This window comes from Glandiceps talaboti, chromosome 9, assembly GCF_964340395.1.
Source record: "Glandiceps talaboti chromosome 9, keGlaTala1.1, whole genome shotgun sequence".
Taxonomy (NCBI): Eukaryota; Metazoa; Hemichordata; class Enteropneusta; family Spengelidae; genus Glandiceps; species Glandiceps talaboti.
In genome coordinates, this window is record NC_135557.1 from 20776615 (window position 1) to 20792001 (window position 15387).

Consider the following 15387-nt stretch of genomic DNA (forward strand, 5'->3'; position numbering starts at 1 on the left):
TATAATTACCATTATAATTACCGTGGCATTCACTGTTTCCATAGCAACTGTCCTAGTTTACAGACTCCACAGGTTTTGCAGGTAAACGTTTCATGCATCGGCTACCATGTTTCATGTTTCATATTTTTCAACAAAAATTAGGAATATTTGCACAAAAATGTGAAACCGATAGTATGCAAATTTTATTTTATAAATTCATATTTGCTTGCCTTCATTCTTTTTCAAATAAAAGTTACCAAATGTATAGGTCTTATATATGATTCTGGTCTAGAATATTTGATTTCTCTAGTTGCTTAATCTGATATCGTCTATTTACATATTTAAACAAGTGTACAAATCGTAAAATTCAGCAAAATTGTCATTAATAGAGGGCGCTATATCAATCAAATTATTGCCGGGACCCATTTTTTTCTGCGTATAATTTTCAATGTTATGCTAGCATTTCACATATGTATTTCTGAGTGAAACTGCAATAGCATTTTATGCTAGCATTTCATATATGTATTTCTGAGTGAAACTGCAATAGTATTTTATGCTAGCATTTCACATATGTATTTCTGAGTGAAACTGCAATAGTATTTTATGCCAGCATTTCACATATGTATTTCTGAGTTAAACTGCAATATGAATCAATCCAATTTAGGTGAACTATTGCCACATTGCCACAAGTGTTAACATGCATCTGGTTTGGTTCTGTCGGGTACCAGTTCTTGAATGTAATTTCGCTACCATCAATCCACAGAAATGATTGCTCAGTAACCTGAAATAGGGATAGATAGATAGATAGATAGATAGATAGATAGATAGATAGATAGATAGATAGTTTGGGTGGATGCGGGAAGCGATCACAACGCGACAGCATGAGAGACTGTGTAACGACTCCTGTGTCCAGTATCCTACTTGACATTGATATATATATGTATGTATGTATGCATGTATGTATGTATGTATGTATGTATGTATGTATGTATGTATGTATGTATGTATGTATGTATGTATGTATGTATGCATGTATGTATGTATGTATGTATGTATGTATGCATGTATGTATGTATGTATGCATGTATGTATGTATGTATGTATGTATGTATGTATGTATGTACGTATGTATGTATGTATGTATGTATGTATGTATGTATGTATGTATGTATGTATGTACGTATGTATGCATGTATGTATGTATGTATGTATGTATGTACGTATGTATGTATGTATGCATGCATGTATGTATGTATGTATGTATGTATGTATGTATGTATGTATGTATGCATGTATGTATGTATGTATGTATGTATGTATGTATGTCTGTATGTATGTATGTATGTATGTATGTATGTATGTATGTATGTATGTATGTATGCATGTATGTATGTATGTATGTATGTATGTATGTATGTATGTATGTATGTATGCATGCATGCATGTATGTATGTATGTATGTATGTATGTCTGTATGTATGTATGTATGTATGTATGTATGTATGTATGTATGTATGTATGTATGCATGCATGCATGCATGCATGCATGCATGTATGTATGTATGTATGTATGTATGTATGTATGTATGCATGTATGCATGCATGCATGCATGCATGCATGCATGCATGTATGCATGCATGCATGCATGCATGTGTGCGTGCGTGCGTGCGTGCGTGCGTGCGTGCGTGCGTGCGTGTGTGTATGTATGTATGTATGTATGTATGTATGTATGTATGTATGTATGTATGTATGTATGTGTAATAATGTTTCAAACACTGTGTAATGACTCTTCAGTATCCAGTATCTCACTTGACATTGTTATATATATATATATATATATATGTGTGTGTGTGTGTGTGTGTGTGTGTGTGTGTGTGTGTGTGTGTGTGTGTGTTCTTATTATTGCCATTCGATGACTCACCTCATAGTATAGTCCGAGCCAATGATTACAAAACCATAAAGGGTCACACACACTTCTATCAGTCATGGCCACAAATCTCATCATGAAGGCATCCTCATCAGCACTTTCAATTTTAATCAGTTTAGAATTGAGAGATTGGCACTCAGACTTGGCATCGTTCCAAGATAGTAAGTTTTGACTGAATAGGTAGCATGATCCAGAGAAGTACTCCCATCCTATCTGACAGGACTCTAAATATAATAGATATTGTATGAATATGAATTATTTGAATAGACAAACATAAAAATAATTTTTTTTCTTCTGATAACATGACTATGGAAAACAAGTAGGTGGGAGTTATTTTATCTTGTTTTAATTTAGTTTTTTGGAGAAATTGCTTCGACCCTAAGACAAAATACTTTTTACTCACAATATTTCTGTGGTTTTTTTTGTAACTTGTAGAAGTGGATCTGCTGCTCAGCTCTTCCACTATGAAGTTTTGTCTTAGCAAAGTAATAAAGTGGTTAGTGGTTTCATATGTTGACTCGCATGCACTATAGAACACATTTCACACAGAAAGTTGGTAAAATATTGTAGTTTTATAACATAGTCACCATTTTACAAAAAGAATCTATTTTTACCCCTAATTTTGCATATCAATAACCCAATCAATTTGTCTTGAACAAACTTCTATCAGCTCATCCCAAAACACCTACACAACAAATTTCAACTCAATTGGCTCAGCAGTTTTGGATGAGAAGATTTTAAAGCATTTTTACCAAAAATTCTATTTTTAGACCTAATTTGCATAGCAATGCCCCAATCAACCTGTCGTGAAACAACTTACATCTGTTCATCAAATGAGACCTACACAAGAAATTTAAACTCAATTGGCCCAGTAGTTTTGGAGAAGATTCTTGAAGCATTTTTACCCAAATTCTATTTTTAGACCTAATTTGCATATCAATGACCCAGTCAATTTGTCTTGTTTACTACTTCACATATAACTGTCTTCATTTACTGCGAAAAACGAAAACAAACAAACAGCGGAGCTATTCTGACCGATAGGTCACTTATTTTACGCTTCAAATTTCAAGTATGTTTATTGTGGTGTGTGTGTGTGTGTGTGTGTGTGTGTGTGTGTGTGTGTGTGTTTGTTTTATTCTCACTATACATTCCTCTCATTAGTGTTGGTGCTATTGTTGCCATTACACTTTCAACAGTAGTGGCAGCTGTGCTGAGTAACGATTTCGCTGTAGGGGTTAGTTTCATGTCGGCAGATGTCAAAGTAATGTTTGTTGTAACTAGACCTCTTGTGAATACAGACTTTGTAATGTGTGTGCATGATCTTTACTTGTGTAGAGATCTGTGAAGTGGGAAAATTATATTAAGATTGCTAAATAATTAACCATAGAACAGGGATGGTAGCAATGTGGAACAGGCTATATAAATTTCGTACGAATTATCCAAATGCTATATTGTGGTTCTTGGAGGTGCATTAATGATATTCCTGCTATGTGTGTTTGTGTGTATGGGGGGGTGGGGGTGGTGGTGTTGAAGTCTGGTATTGATATAAGTATGTATCGTCACTCCCCTACCTCAGCCGACCTCTGCAGATGCAGAATGTGCCTTTACGATATATAGGATAGAAGTGGAAGCTAGTAGCAAATACATAAATGACTGAAATGCAGTTCTATAAACAGTTACACCAAGTATAATCTGATATCCATCCCAGTAATGGTGCAATGCCATTAAAACAATTCTGAATTATAAAGGAAAAGTTAAAACAAAACTTCCGAAAAATATTATCAGACACGTACTTTCACCTACGTCATCAGTTGTATCGTGGCCAGAGGTGACTTGGCTAGAATGAACTGTATACGTAGTTGTTTCGGACGTCACTGGGGTAGAGTGAAGTGTAGTTGTTTCTGACGTCACTGGGGTAGAGTGAATTGTAGATATTTCTGACGTCACTGGTGTAGAGCGAAGTGTAGTTGTTTCTGGCATCGTGGGCAAGCTTTGGGAAAGGCTAGAAGTCGACTTATCTACTAACTCCGATGACAGTATAACATTAGCAAGTTTAGGTCCAATAATAGGTATATACCTGTTTACCAACTTGCAAGACGACTTTTGTTTCTTTTCACATATATCAATATCTGTGTAAGAATATCAGACATGACCGTTAGCTGGTCCAGTGGCCAGGTAGTTATAGGTGAGTATGATTGTCACGTGTCACAAGGTATGAAATTGTAACAATTACCAAGATCAGTGGTACATGAAACCACCGGAAATAAATTAACCATAATTATTATCTTTCCTTTTCAAACCCAATGAACAGTATGGCTTTGTATGGCTTGTCTGTTAAACTTCAATTCTAAGACAAATATACATTTATTTTAATCAAAACCAATACTTGTTTAGTGTCATGACCACATTATATTTATATGTTATAACGTATACAATATTGCGACCTCCGCAACGCGAGTTATGTATTAAGGTACTTTGCAATGTTTATGTACAGACACTGCTGTGTATGGGTCGACTGTACTGACATGGATTCCCTGGAATAACAAATTGCATAATGTGCTTTCTAATTCTCTTTGTGATTGACCTTCGATTGCGTTAAATATTTGAATACATCTAAGTGTGAGTTTGTTTGCCCAATAATTCCTCCTCGTCTCTAATGCTAATGCAACCCATGTAAACAATTACAATGATTCCTGACAAGCAACGTCGTCTGTTTTAGTTATTATTTCAAGGACTATTTAACCAACTTAAAACTTTTCAACGTCCACATTAAACCTTTATGACTTGGTGTCTAGTAAGTCTAAGTAAACACACCCTAAAACTAGGGTCTCAGCCTTTAAAGAGATAAAAAACGGTCTGCAATGCGAATAGACATCTAACGTGTGAGGAATGCAGGTTATGAATTGTTTGTATACAGTGTACCTATTTCCCAGGTTTACATATGGTTCTTGCAAACATGAGTTTCTGTAATTTTATATGTGCAGTCACGTGAAATAAAGTAGGCAAATAAATGGGTTATCTGTAAAAGACGACCACTATATTACACAAAATCATTGCTTACCTGTCTCATAGACTATCATTACACCCAAACAAACGATAACAGCATATAGAACGACCGGGAACACTAGAACAGTTTCGTCCCGTTTTGTTGTTGATGATATTGCCATAATGCTACAGATGTGCATATATTATGTATATGCACTGGCCTTTATATACTATGTTTAAATTTAATAGTTTAGGAAACTTAAGATCCCTACCAGTAATAGCCACAAGAAATAAAAGTGGGTACTTGATACGCTATTAGTATTTGTATTAAATATTCTATATATCGATGATTGTGTTTAAGAATATAATAATTGCTATCATAATTAATAATCTCAGGATCAGATATACAAAAGGAATGCGTCTATACACATCTCTCGGCAAAAACTAAACATACATCTACTTTTCTTTATGAAATCCGATAGATTTCTTTTGATGTACGCCTGTGTTTATCCAAAGGCGTTCGGTAAATTTCTAAAATGTCTACGTTTTTTTTAGACGTATCTTGCAGTTTAAAAGGTGAATAACTCACAATTCACCCATATTGACAATATAAACTAAACTTGAAGCAATACAAAATGTCAACTCATTTGGACAAAGACAAATTTCGATTTTGAATCACTCTAAACATGTATTACTATGATAATTGACTAGATCTATAAGCTATCTGTTGCAGAAACTTATCCTAGTACAAATGATTTGACATTTAGTTTATTGTCAATATGGATGTTTTGTGGAACAGATTGGAAAGGAACGCCTTTAGATAAACAATTCGGTGTCAGGAACGTATTAGCAACATCACAACAAACCAAAAGCTGTCACATTGCTAATTAATTAATTAAGATAAATATATATTTTTGAAAACTCATGCTACACCATATGCCACGTCTTAGATGTTTCTATATGCGATACTTTGTACAGGTGGAATTCTGGATAAGATATACTATAAACATGGTTTTAATTCATAATTTGTATGCAAGGCCAATGGGTTAATTTATATACACATTTAAAGTATGATACCAGCCTGTTGAATTCAAAGCTGGTCAGAATTAAGTAAGGTATTACATCTAATGTAATGACTTGTGATATTAATACTTGCTATGGTCAACACAATATTAACATCTTCAAATGGAAATTCATCTGTGTTTGTATAAACCATAGTATTGTTTTTGGAACAAAAGTTAAATTCAATACAATAATGTTAACATTCAAAGATATGGCAAACCATTGTGAAGATGACAAGCATACTAATCATAATCCTTACTAATAGCATTCATAGCATACAGTTATAGTATATAGTAGTCTTAACACACAAAGGCTTTCACACACAAGTTGCCAATGAATTAAATTAAATTTGTATTAAATTTGTCATTTTTGTTGAAAGACAGCAAATTGACTACGTATTGGCACGGTTCTTATCAAACCTCGTAATATATTGATGGCTTACATTTATCGTATGCCTTCATACAATTACATAAAGGTGACACAGCCTGTAACCAAAACCCCGTTTTATGTTTATCCTCTGTACACTTCGTACACACCTAATACTCGTGAAGTTATTACATCTGTGTTGGCATCAATGGAGCTAATTAATAGATGCTGTTCTCTTCATTAGGTATAGCGAGTATTGCTGACCGACATTTTACTGTATGGCTTTTGGTGAAATATTTCATTACAAATTTGTATGCGCCATAAAGTAATTGTTATATCATAATTTGAATGCCAGACAACGGCCCTAACGGTTCCTCTATATTTATGGTTGGTATAATGCAAAGATATGGCCACTATGAAAGACAAATAAAAACCAAGAACCGTTAAGTTACGGTCTGTGACCGAATTGCTACTACCTTACTGCGAATACAGCAGAAGAAAATACGACGAAAGTCAGATCGGATACAGTTGTTGCTTGTGTCAATCTGTCGCAGACAAAATACTATTGTTACAATGCCTGTCACTTGCTGAGGGTGATTTACTAAACACGTACTACATGAAAGACAGCGCACGCCCTAGACAGATCTTTTTAGAGACAAAACAAAAACAGGTATCATATCATCATGATTATACACTTCGTGCGGATTATACTGTGCAAACACATGCAACAATTATAAGATAATGTTTAATCCGTTCGTCAAGAGACAGACGCAATCAACAATTGCATCCGTACTACGTCAGTTCCTGTACAGTTTACATTCTTCTACTGTAAGTATATGTGGCAAAATTGAACTCTTAATTTGATATTCATACATAGTAATGCTTTCTAAAATGTTTTCAATATTTTGATAATATCCGGCACAGCTTGTCATCATAAACAATGGGTCACTAATATAACTATTATACTTGTTTCCCATTGTTACTTTGATCTTTTTATAACAAATTTAAACCCTAATAATTAGTTTTCTTTTACCGCATTTACTCTCTCTCATTGAACCTGCATAGCCAGAGATTTTTAATTTCATTCATTCATTCATTCATTCATTCATTCATTCATTCATTCATTCATTCATTCATTCATTCATTCATTCATTCATTCATTCATTTTTTTTTAATCAGGATAATAATATATACTTTATTATCCAATACAATGGAAATTTGCCTTCGGCACCAGGCTACAATGACAATAATGGCAAAAACAACTTACAGAAACAGCAGAGTAAAAAGACGGAACACACACAAATTGAATATAAACTGTCCAAGACTGACTAAAAGTCTCGACTGACAGGTGTTGGAGCCCTGCTCCTTGTCAGTGATTTCGGCATATTTGCGTTTAAAACAGCGACAGCAGATGGGACAAACGACTTCTTAAATATATTTTTCTTTGCCCTAGGCACCAGCAACCGGCGACCTGAAGGCAGATACTGAAATCTGTCATATAATGGGTGGGATGGGTCTTTTAGAATTGACAGACCTTTCCTACGGAGAGCCTGTTTGTAGAGATCTCCAAGCTCAGTGAACCTTACCCCGACAAGTCTGCTACACATATTCACAATTCTCGAAAGTCTTGTCTTATCGCTAACGGAAAGGTGACCAAACCAAGAGACAATATTAAATGTCAAAACACTCTCAATACAGCAGCGATAAACAGAAACTAGAATATGTGTGCTAACATCGAAGCTCTTGAGTTTCCTCAAAAGAAAAAGGCGTTGATGAGCCTTTTTGTATATACTATCGGTGTTTATCCTGAAATTGAGGTCCTGATCTAAGTGAGAACCCAAATACTTGAACGATGACACTATTTCCACATTTTGACCGTCAATATTAATGGGTACAATTGTATCTGACTTTCTACGATTATCAAGAACTAATTCTTTTGTCTTTGCAATATTCAACGTAAGAAAATTATCTTTGAACCAAGAGCAAAGATGACCTATTTCAAGGAAGTAGTTTGACAAGGAATCTTCATCTTTCAGTCTCGCAACTAACGCCATGTCATCGGCAAATTTGATTAAAGTTAACAATGTATTCGAAATACTGACTTCGTTTGTGTAAATTGAAAACAGCATGGGTGACAGGACACATCCCTGTGGAGCACCCGTATTTAACGTTAGTTCACTAGACATATGCCCGTTTACAAGGACACGCTCTGGTCGATCGCTTAGAAACTGCCTAATCCAAAGCACGATTGTATGATTGACCTGTAAGTGTATTAGCCTTTTAATCAACAGATGGGGTTGGATTGTGTTAAAGGCAGAAGAAAAATCCATGAATAGAATTCGAGTGTAGTTTGAGGCGTCATCGAGATGACTGGCAATTAGATTTATAAGAGTCACACTAGCATCCTCTACCCCTCTTTTGGGATTGTAAGCAAATTGTAAAGGGTCCAAGCGATCGGCCACAGACGTTTTTAGCTGATTACTAACTAGCCTTTCCATACATTTGGCAAGGATTGATGTCAGTGAAACTGGTCTGTAATCATTCAATTGATTCGGATTTGGTTTTTTAGGGACAGGGATTATGTTAGATATTTTCCATAATCTGGGTACGAAACAAGTGTTTAAAAGTAGTTGAAATAGACGGGTTAACACTCCACTCAACTGCAAAGCACATGTTTTTACCCTTCAGGCCATCTGGGCCAGAGGCTTTGGAAGGATCAAGTTTTAAAAAGCAAGAAGCAACTTCTCTCTCTTCGATAGTGACTGGCGATGGAGTAAGAGATTGAGAAATAGTATCACATTCACTCCTAAAATCATGTATATCAAATCTGGCATAAAATTGATTCAATTCATTTGCAAAACCTAGGGGGTCATCAGTACTTATTCCCTTCGTCTTCTGATTCTTACCCATAATCGTATTAAGGCCTTTCCAGGCATCTTTTGCTTTACCTTTACTGAGATTGTCTTCAACCTTATTCTTGTAATCAATTTTAGCTTGCTTAACCATACTTCTAAACACTTTACGTTGTTCTCTGACCTTAATCGTATCACTCTGTTTAAACGCTTTCCTAATTTCTGCCAATTGACTACGCAGATCTTTACGTACCCATGGTTTGGTATTTGCAAACACCTGTATAGTTTTTGTTCCAATGAAAGAATCTTCGCAAAATTTAATGTATGAAATTATGGTATCACTTAGTTCTTCTTTATCTGAGCAACTGTCGAAAAACATTGACCAGTCCGTACACTCAAAACATGCTTGCAATATTTCTACACTATCAGATGTCCAATGTTTTATAACCTTTGTCTTTGGTCTTGAAGTCTTCAATTTCTGCCTGTATTTTGGAAGAAGATGGATGACGTCATGATCAGACCGACCAAGTGGGTGCGCACTTCTGACAGAAAAGGCATCACTGATGTTACCGTAGCACTTGTCCAGGGTGTGATTCAGACGTGTTGAACATGTTACATATTGCTGCAAATTAGGCAGTTGACTACTGATGTCACACATGTTAAAGTCGCCGAGAATGAAGACGGGTTGGTCGACTGATCGATTAACAGCTGCATTATAACTCTGCGCTATGCGCTCGGCTGCTGCTGTATTGTCTGGACCAGGTACATACACAAGTATTACCGTCACCTGTCCGAATTCCCGGGGCAAATAGTAGGGTCTGAATGAAACTGTTAGGATTTCAAGATCTTTTGTACTCACAGTTTCGCGAATAGTGTAGTTGTTTGACCAGTTGTCATTAACAAAAATACAAAGTCCTCCACCTATGCTTTTTCCAGTTTTTTCCTTGTCTCTATCATGGCGAATACAAGTAAACCCCTCAAGATCTATGTCAGGTGAATCTTCTTTTAACCATGTTTCATTCATTCATTCATTCATTCATTCATTCATTCATTCATTCATTCATTCATTCATTCATTGCCAATTTAAAGTAAATGAGAATTACATAATGACAGGAAATAAATAAACATATTGGCAATTTGGAGTTAAAAAAATAACTTTTCGCTAATCAAGTTTGGCTCCACCTCAGAGTTCACATGCATCAACAGCGATAGAGCTATACAGAACTATAGAAATCAATGGCCTAAGATCATATTTACCTGCATCAGTTGCAACTATAGGACAAATGTCAATCAAATGACCCATTATGTATACAAACCCTTGACAAACCATAACTTCATTACTTACCAACTAGTAATACTTTGTAAGAAGGCAACGTTAATTATCAACACATGGTTATAAGATAAATGTCTACCCCAAAAATAAAACGCATAGTTTTCGAATTAATCAACTGAAGCAGTTATATTTTTTAATACCATTTAACATTTTGGATAATTGCATGCATCGGTTGGAGATAGCATACATATTTCAAATACCCTAGAGTAAAGTTATTTCCTGATCTAATAGTGCTGACGTGGTTGGAATTCAATTACCCAATTATAGATATAGCTAAACAGTTGTTACCGAAGCGAATGTACACCCATTACAGCTGGTAATCAAAAACAATAGATTGTTAATTACAGGGTTGTTTTTTTGGGCTCAATTTACTAACATTGAAGTAAGAGCTAATTATGTGTTATATATAGCAATGAAATGATGAATAACAAAGATAAATTAGTAACAGCTGAGAGGAGTGACGTATGAAATGCAAAGAGAGATTATCGACTGAGATCGGAGAACGGAAGTGTGGTGTTTAATGCAAATAGAGATTAGCAGCTGAGGTTAATGAACGGAAGTGACGTATGTATGACACGAAAATGAAGATTATCAGCTGATGTCGATAAAGGGAAGTGACGTATGACTCGCAAATAGAGATTATTTAACTGTGATCGAAGAACGGAAGTGAAGTGTTTAATACAAATACAGATTACCAGTTAATTCGATACAAGGAAGTGACGTATGGTATGCAAAGAGATTATCAACTGAGATCGAAGAACGGAAGTGACGTATGACACGTAAATAGAGATTAGCAACTGAGATTGATGAAAGGAATCGAAGTGTTCAATGCAAACAGAGATTACCAGATGATAGTGAAATTTATGTAACATGTAACACCCCCAGTGACATAGTAGTATCTCTTGAGTCATGTGTGAAAGAAATTCGTTCGTGGATGAAATGTAATTTGCTAGCACTGAATGATGATAAGACTAAGGTCGTCCAATTTTCGTCACGTTTGAAATCAAATGCTATAGAACTAGCCAGTCTGCGAGTTGGTGACCTCAATATCACTCCATCTGTTTCCGTTCGGAATTTGGGTGTTACTCTAAGTAGCGATGGTTTTATGTCCAACCATATCAGTCAGATATGTAGGAATGGCTTTTTCGCGCTATCTAGAATTGGCAAGATTCGTAGATTATTAGATAAGGCAACAACAGAAAAATTAATCCATGCATTCGTAACATCTAGGCTAGACTACTGTAACAGTCTCCTGCATGGTATCTCGAAAGACCAGCTTGCTCGCATTCAATCCATCCAAAATGCAGCCGCTCGCCTTGTCAGTCGCACTCGCAAATTTGATCACATTACCCCCATCCTAGTTGATTTACATTGGCTGCCAATTGATGCACGGATCAAATTCAAAGTCTTGTTACTTACGTATAAAATTGTACACGGAATCGCACCATTGTATCTGAAAGATTTAATTGAGTTGTATGTCCCAGCTAGAGATCTTCGATCATTGAATACATTACGCTTAGTACCACCAAGAGGCAAATTCAATAGAATGTATGGCCAAAGAGCTTTTTCTGTCTGCGCTCCTGCTTTGTGGAACCTTTTGCCCCTAGAAATTCGCACCGCCGAAACGGTTGATTGTTTCAAACGCCGTTTGAAGACGCATCTTTTTGTGCAATATTTCTGTTAAACTCATATTTTGCAGGTACATTCATGATATTTTCCCAAGGCTTTTAATATTCGACCTCATTCGTAATTGGACATGAATTTCTGTTTTAATTTTTTTTGCTCTTAGACTATTTTTGATATGTTCTTACCTCGATCTCTTTTTTATCAGTATTGACTGCATTTTAATTCCCTTTGTTTCATGAACATTAATTATGTTTTTTTTTGTTTTTTTACTTTGTTGTGTACAATGCACTGAGACGTATGTGTAGTGCGTTCTTTAAGAATTAAATAATAATAAATAATAATAATAATAATAATTACCAGCTGAATTCGATGAACGGAAGTGACAAATGAAAAGTAAATCGAGATCATCAGCTGATGAACAGAAGTGATAATAGATTTCCTAATACTAAAATTTATGAAAATAGGACGCAGCAACTTTGTCTTTTTGAAAAGACCAAGAATTATATATATATATATATATATATATATATATATATATATATATATATATATATATATATATATATATATATATATATATATATATATATATATATATATATTATAAAAGCTTGTTAAAGGCGATTTCATATGATAAGATGTTTAGGCGAATTATATATATATATATATTCCCTAATCCATATCAATAAATACAAATTATTACAATACATTATATACTTTAAATGCAGTGTGTGTAGTAATTTGGTCACAACCATTTAGAAATAGGGTTGTTAACCTACGCGGTGATGCATGATTTTATATTAGCTAAATAATTACAAAACGAACAGTATGCTGGGATGTGTTTGGGGTGGGGGTTGATATTAAATATCTGTACAACATATAAACTCATCCGAAGAAATAACAAATCTCATCGTCTTTGAGGAGTTCTTTACTTCAAACGCAATAATCTGTACATTTAAATGCAATACTAGTTACACACCATCTACTGCATACCTGAAAAGTAGCCCCTTCAAAACAACCTTGTCTACCTAACCATCAGTGGTTAAGTCCAATATTTCACGTCCGTTATTTTACAAAATAAATTAGACTTATCATATTCACTGTCGTTCACATCCCTGGGTAAAGCCGTTTTGACCAGAAGTAGAGACGTGGTGACTCTCCATAAAAGGTAATTAGCTACGTTATAACATCTTAACTATAGGCAATTTCTTCTCCAAGCGTAATATGTTCAGTATGTTATTTGACTTTTAAGAGTTTTTAAGCTTATCTTTTTGAAATACATGCTTGGATATAGTATTGTGCAATATTTTTTATTTACGCTTTATATATATTGTAACGTGCTAAACTCTTTTGGCTTATTTACCAGGCCTATAAATTCAAAATTGTATCGTATTAGATATTGATACTTCGAAAAAGAAAATGAACTTTATTTTCAACTGATTATCATCATAGTGTAGTGGGTCCTTACATAGATTACTAGTATTACAATCAAATTTGCCATTTCTTTTTACGACGATATAAGTAGCAGCATTAACTTACAAACTGAATGTAGAGCTAACTGTATATTTGCATTTGTACTCAACAGGGGGAGTTGAAAAGTCGACGGCTATGGCTTCGTTGCCTACATTAGTGTTTATGCTTGCCGTCATCTTGGCAGGTCTAATACAAATATCATACTCTTTCGAAACTGGGAAGTCTCAACATATTGGTAGGTTTCATTATTAAGTTGTGCTCTCAATTTTATTTTATTTTTTTAAAGTAAGTCAGAAAAGTTAGTTACTAATAAGCTAGACTGCATTTAGTTATTGTGCTTCATTTTAATTAATGTTGACAAATAGTAATAACTTCTGTATGATAGTGGTCTAACCCTCTTCAAATTCCGAACCTCTACTTCTAACTCCCTAGCTTGGAAAAAGTAGGATTGGACTGTCCTCCCATCGTTTTATTTTAGTTAAACTGGCATACATAATATACATACTACAATGAGATACCAAACTTTTCAAATACGATTGACACTACCATGGTTTCCAATGTCGTCGAGGTGCGCCATTCTGGTCACCACCCCACCCACATCAATAAAAAATGCATAACTTATTAATTTAGTGCTGGCATCGGATAATTTACATCATCAGCGAAATAACGTTAATTAGATCCTATTGTAAAAATGCTAATTATATGCATAACAAATTATGAAAGGGGAACAAGCTGACTTCATAAGTGTTTGGGCGTAGTTCTTCCGATGTGATATGTATAAGGTACTCACAATATTGTACTTTGATACTGAAGCAAACTTAACCACTTGCAATTGACTGAACCGAAACCTGATGTAAGATAAAATAAATAAATAAATAAATAATAAACGATCCTATGACGTAATTTATGATACGTACAAAAATGTTCAGGAAATCCCTACAATGCAACCAACTGTTCTAACCATGCCAGAAAACAATTGTAATCTTATATATAGAAGACATACGTCGACATTGACAATATACTGGAATGGTTATATTTACTTCACTTGAGTACCAAAACTTATCAACTCAGCTTGTACAACTTTAAGTAAACAGTATATCTCTGATGTAGTAAGTATTTTTACATTGTTTTCTATGTAAATGCTGTAAAATTGGTATATTAAAGACGGTACATTTTTCGCTAAAACATAATATGTAAGAATCGCCATTATTGATTGATTGTTACAGATATTCCACAGGACTTCCATTCCATGTTCAAACGGGCTGCTTCGATTGAAAAAAGAGAGGCAGATGACGACGACGACGACGACGACGACGACGACGATGATGATGATGATGATGACGATGATGATGACGACGACGAAGGGGGAGGCATTGCAGAAAAGGCTATGGACATAGGAGGAGAATTAGCCGAGAAATCCATTGAAAAATTGTTCGACAAAATTGGTGAAGCAGGTGACCGAGCAGCAGAGTATCTTGAAAACGGGGTTAGTTATATTCACCTCAATTTATCTATTCTATCATCGGTAGGACGACCAATGGAAACTTACTATTGTGCATGGTTTGTAAAGTGTTATAAGAAACTATCAATTGTATTATTAAGGCTGGTTTCCAATTATAAAGAACATTAAAAAAATATTTTTTTTTAAAAAGGCCAATGAATAAGTTTAACGTCATAAGAGCACAGTTAATTATGTGACGAAGTAATCCTTTCTATGAAATCCATAACACTCAGAACTGCAGTGTCAACTAAAACTATGGCTTTGAAAAAAAAACATGGCAAT

The 15387-nt window shown here is 34.8% G+C and overlaps 1 protein-coding gene across 1 annotated transcript; it reads right to left on the minus strand.

The window, feature by feature from the left end:
- Positions 1-8903: 8903 nt before the first annotated feature.
- LOC144439947 (uncharacterized) lies at positions 8904-10196 on the minus strand. The gene has a single exon (XM_078129181.1). It carries the CDS (start codon positions 10194-10196, stop codon positions 8904-8906), a length of 1293 nt encoding a protein of 430 aa, XP_077985307.1.
- Between the last annotated feature and the right edge of the window lie 5191 nt (positions 10197-15387).

Bases quoted from the DNA above. Each gene is read 5' to 3' on its own strand.
- LOC144439947 (XM_078129181.1), bottom strand. From the start codon at position 10,196: ATGAATGAAACATGGTTAAAAGAAGATTCACCTGACATAGATCTTGAG.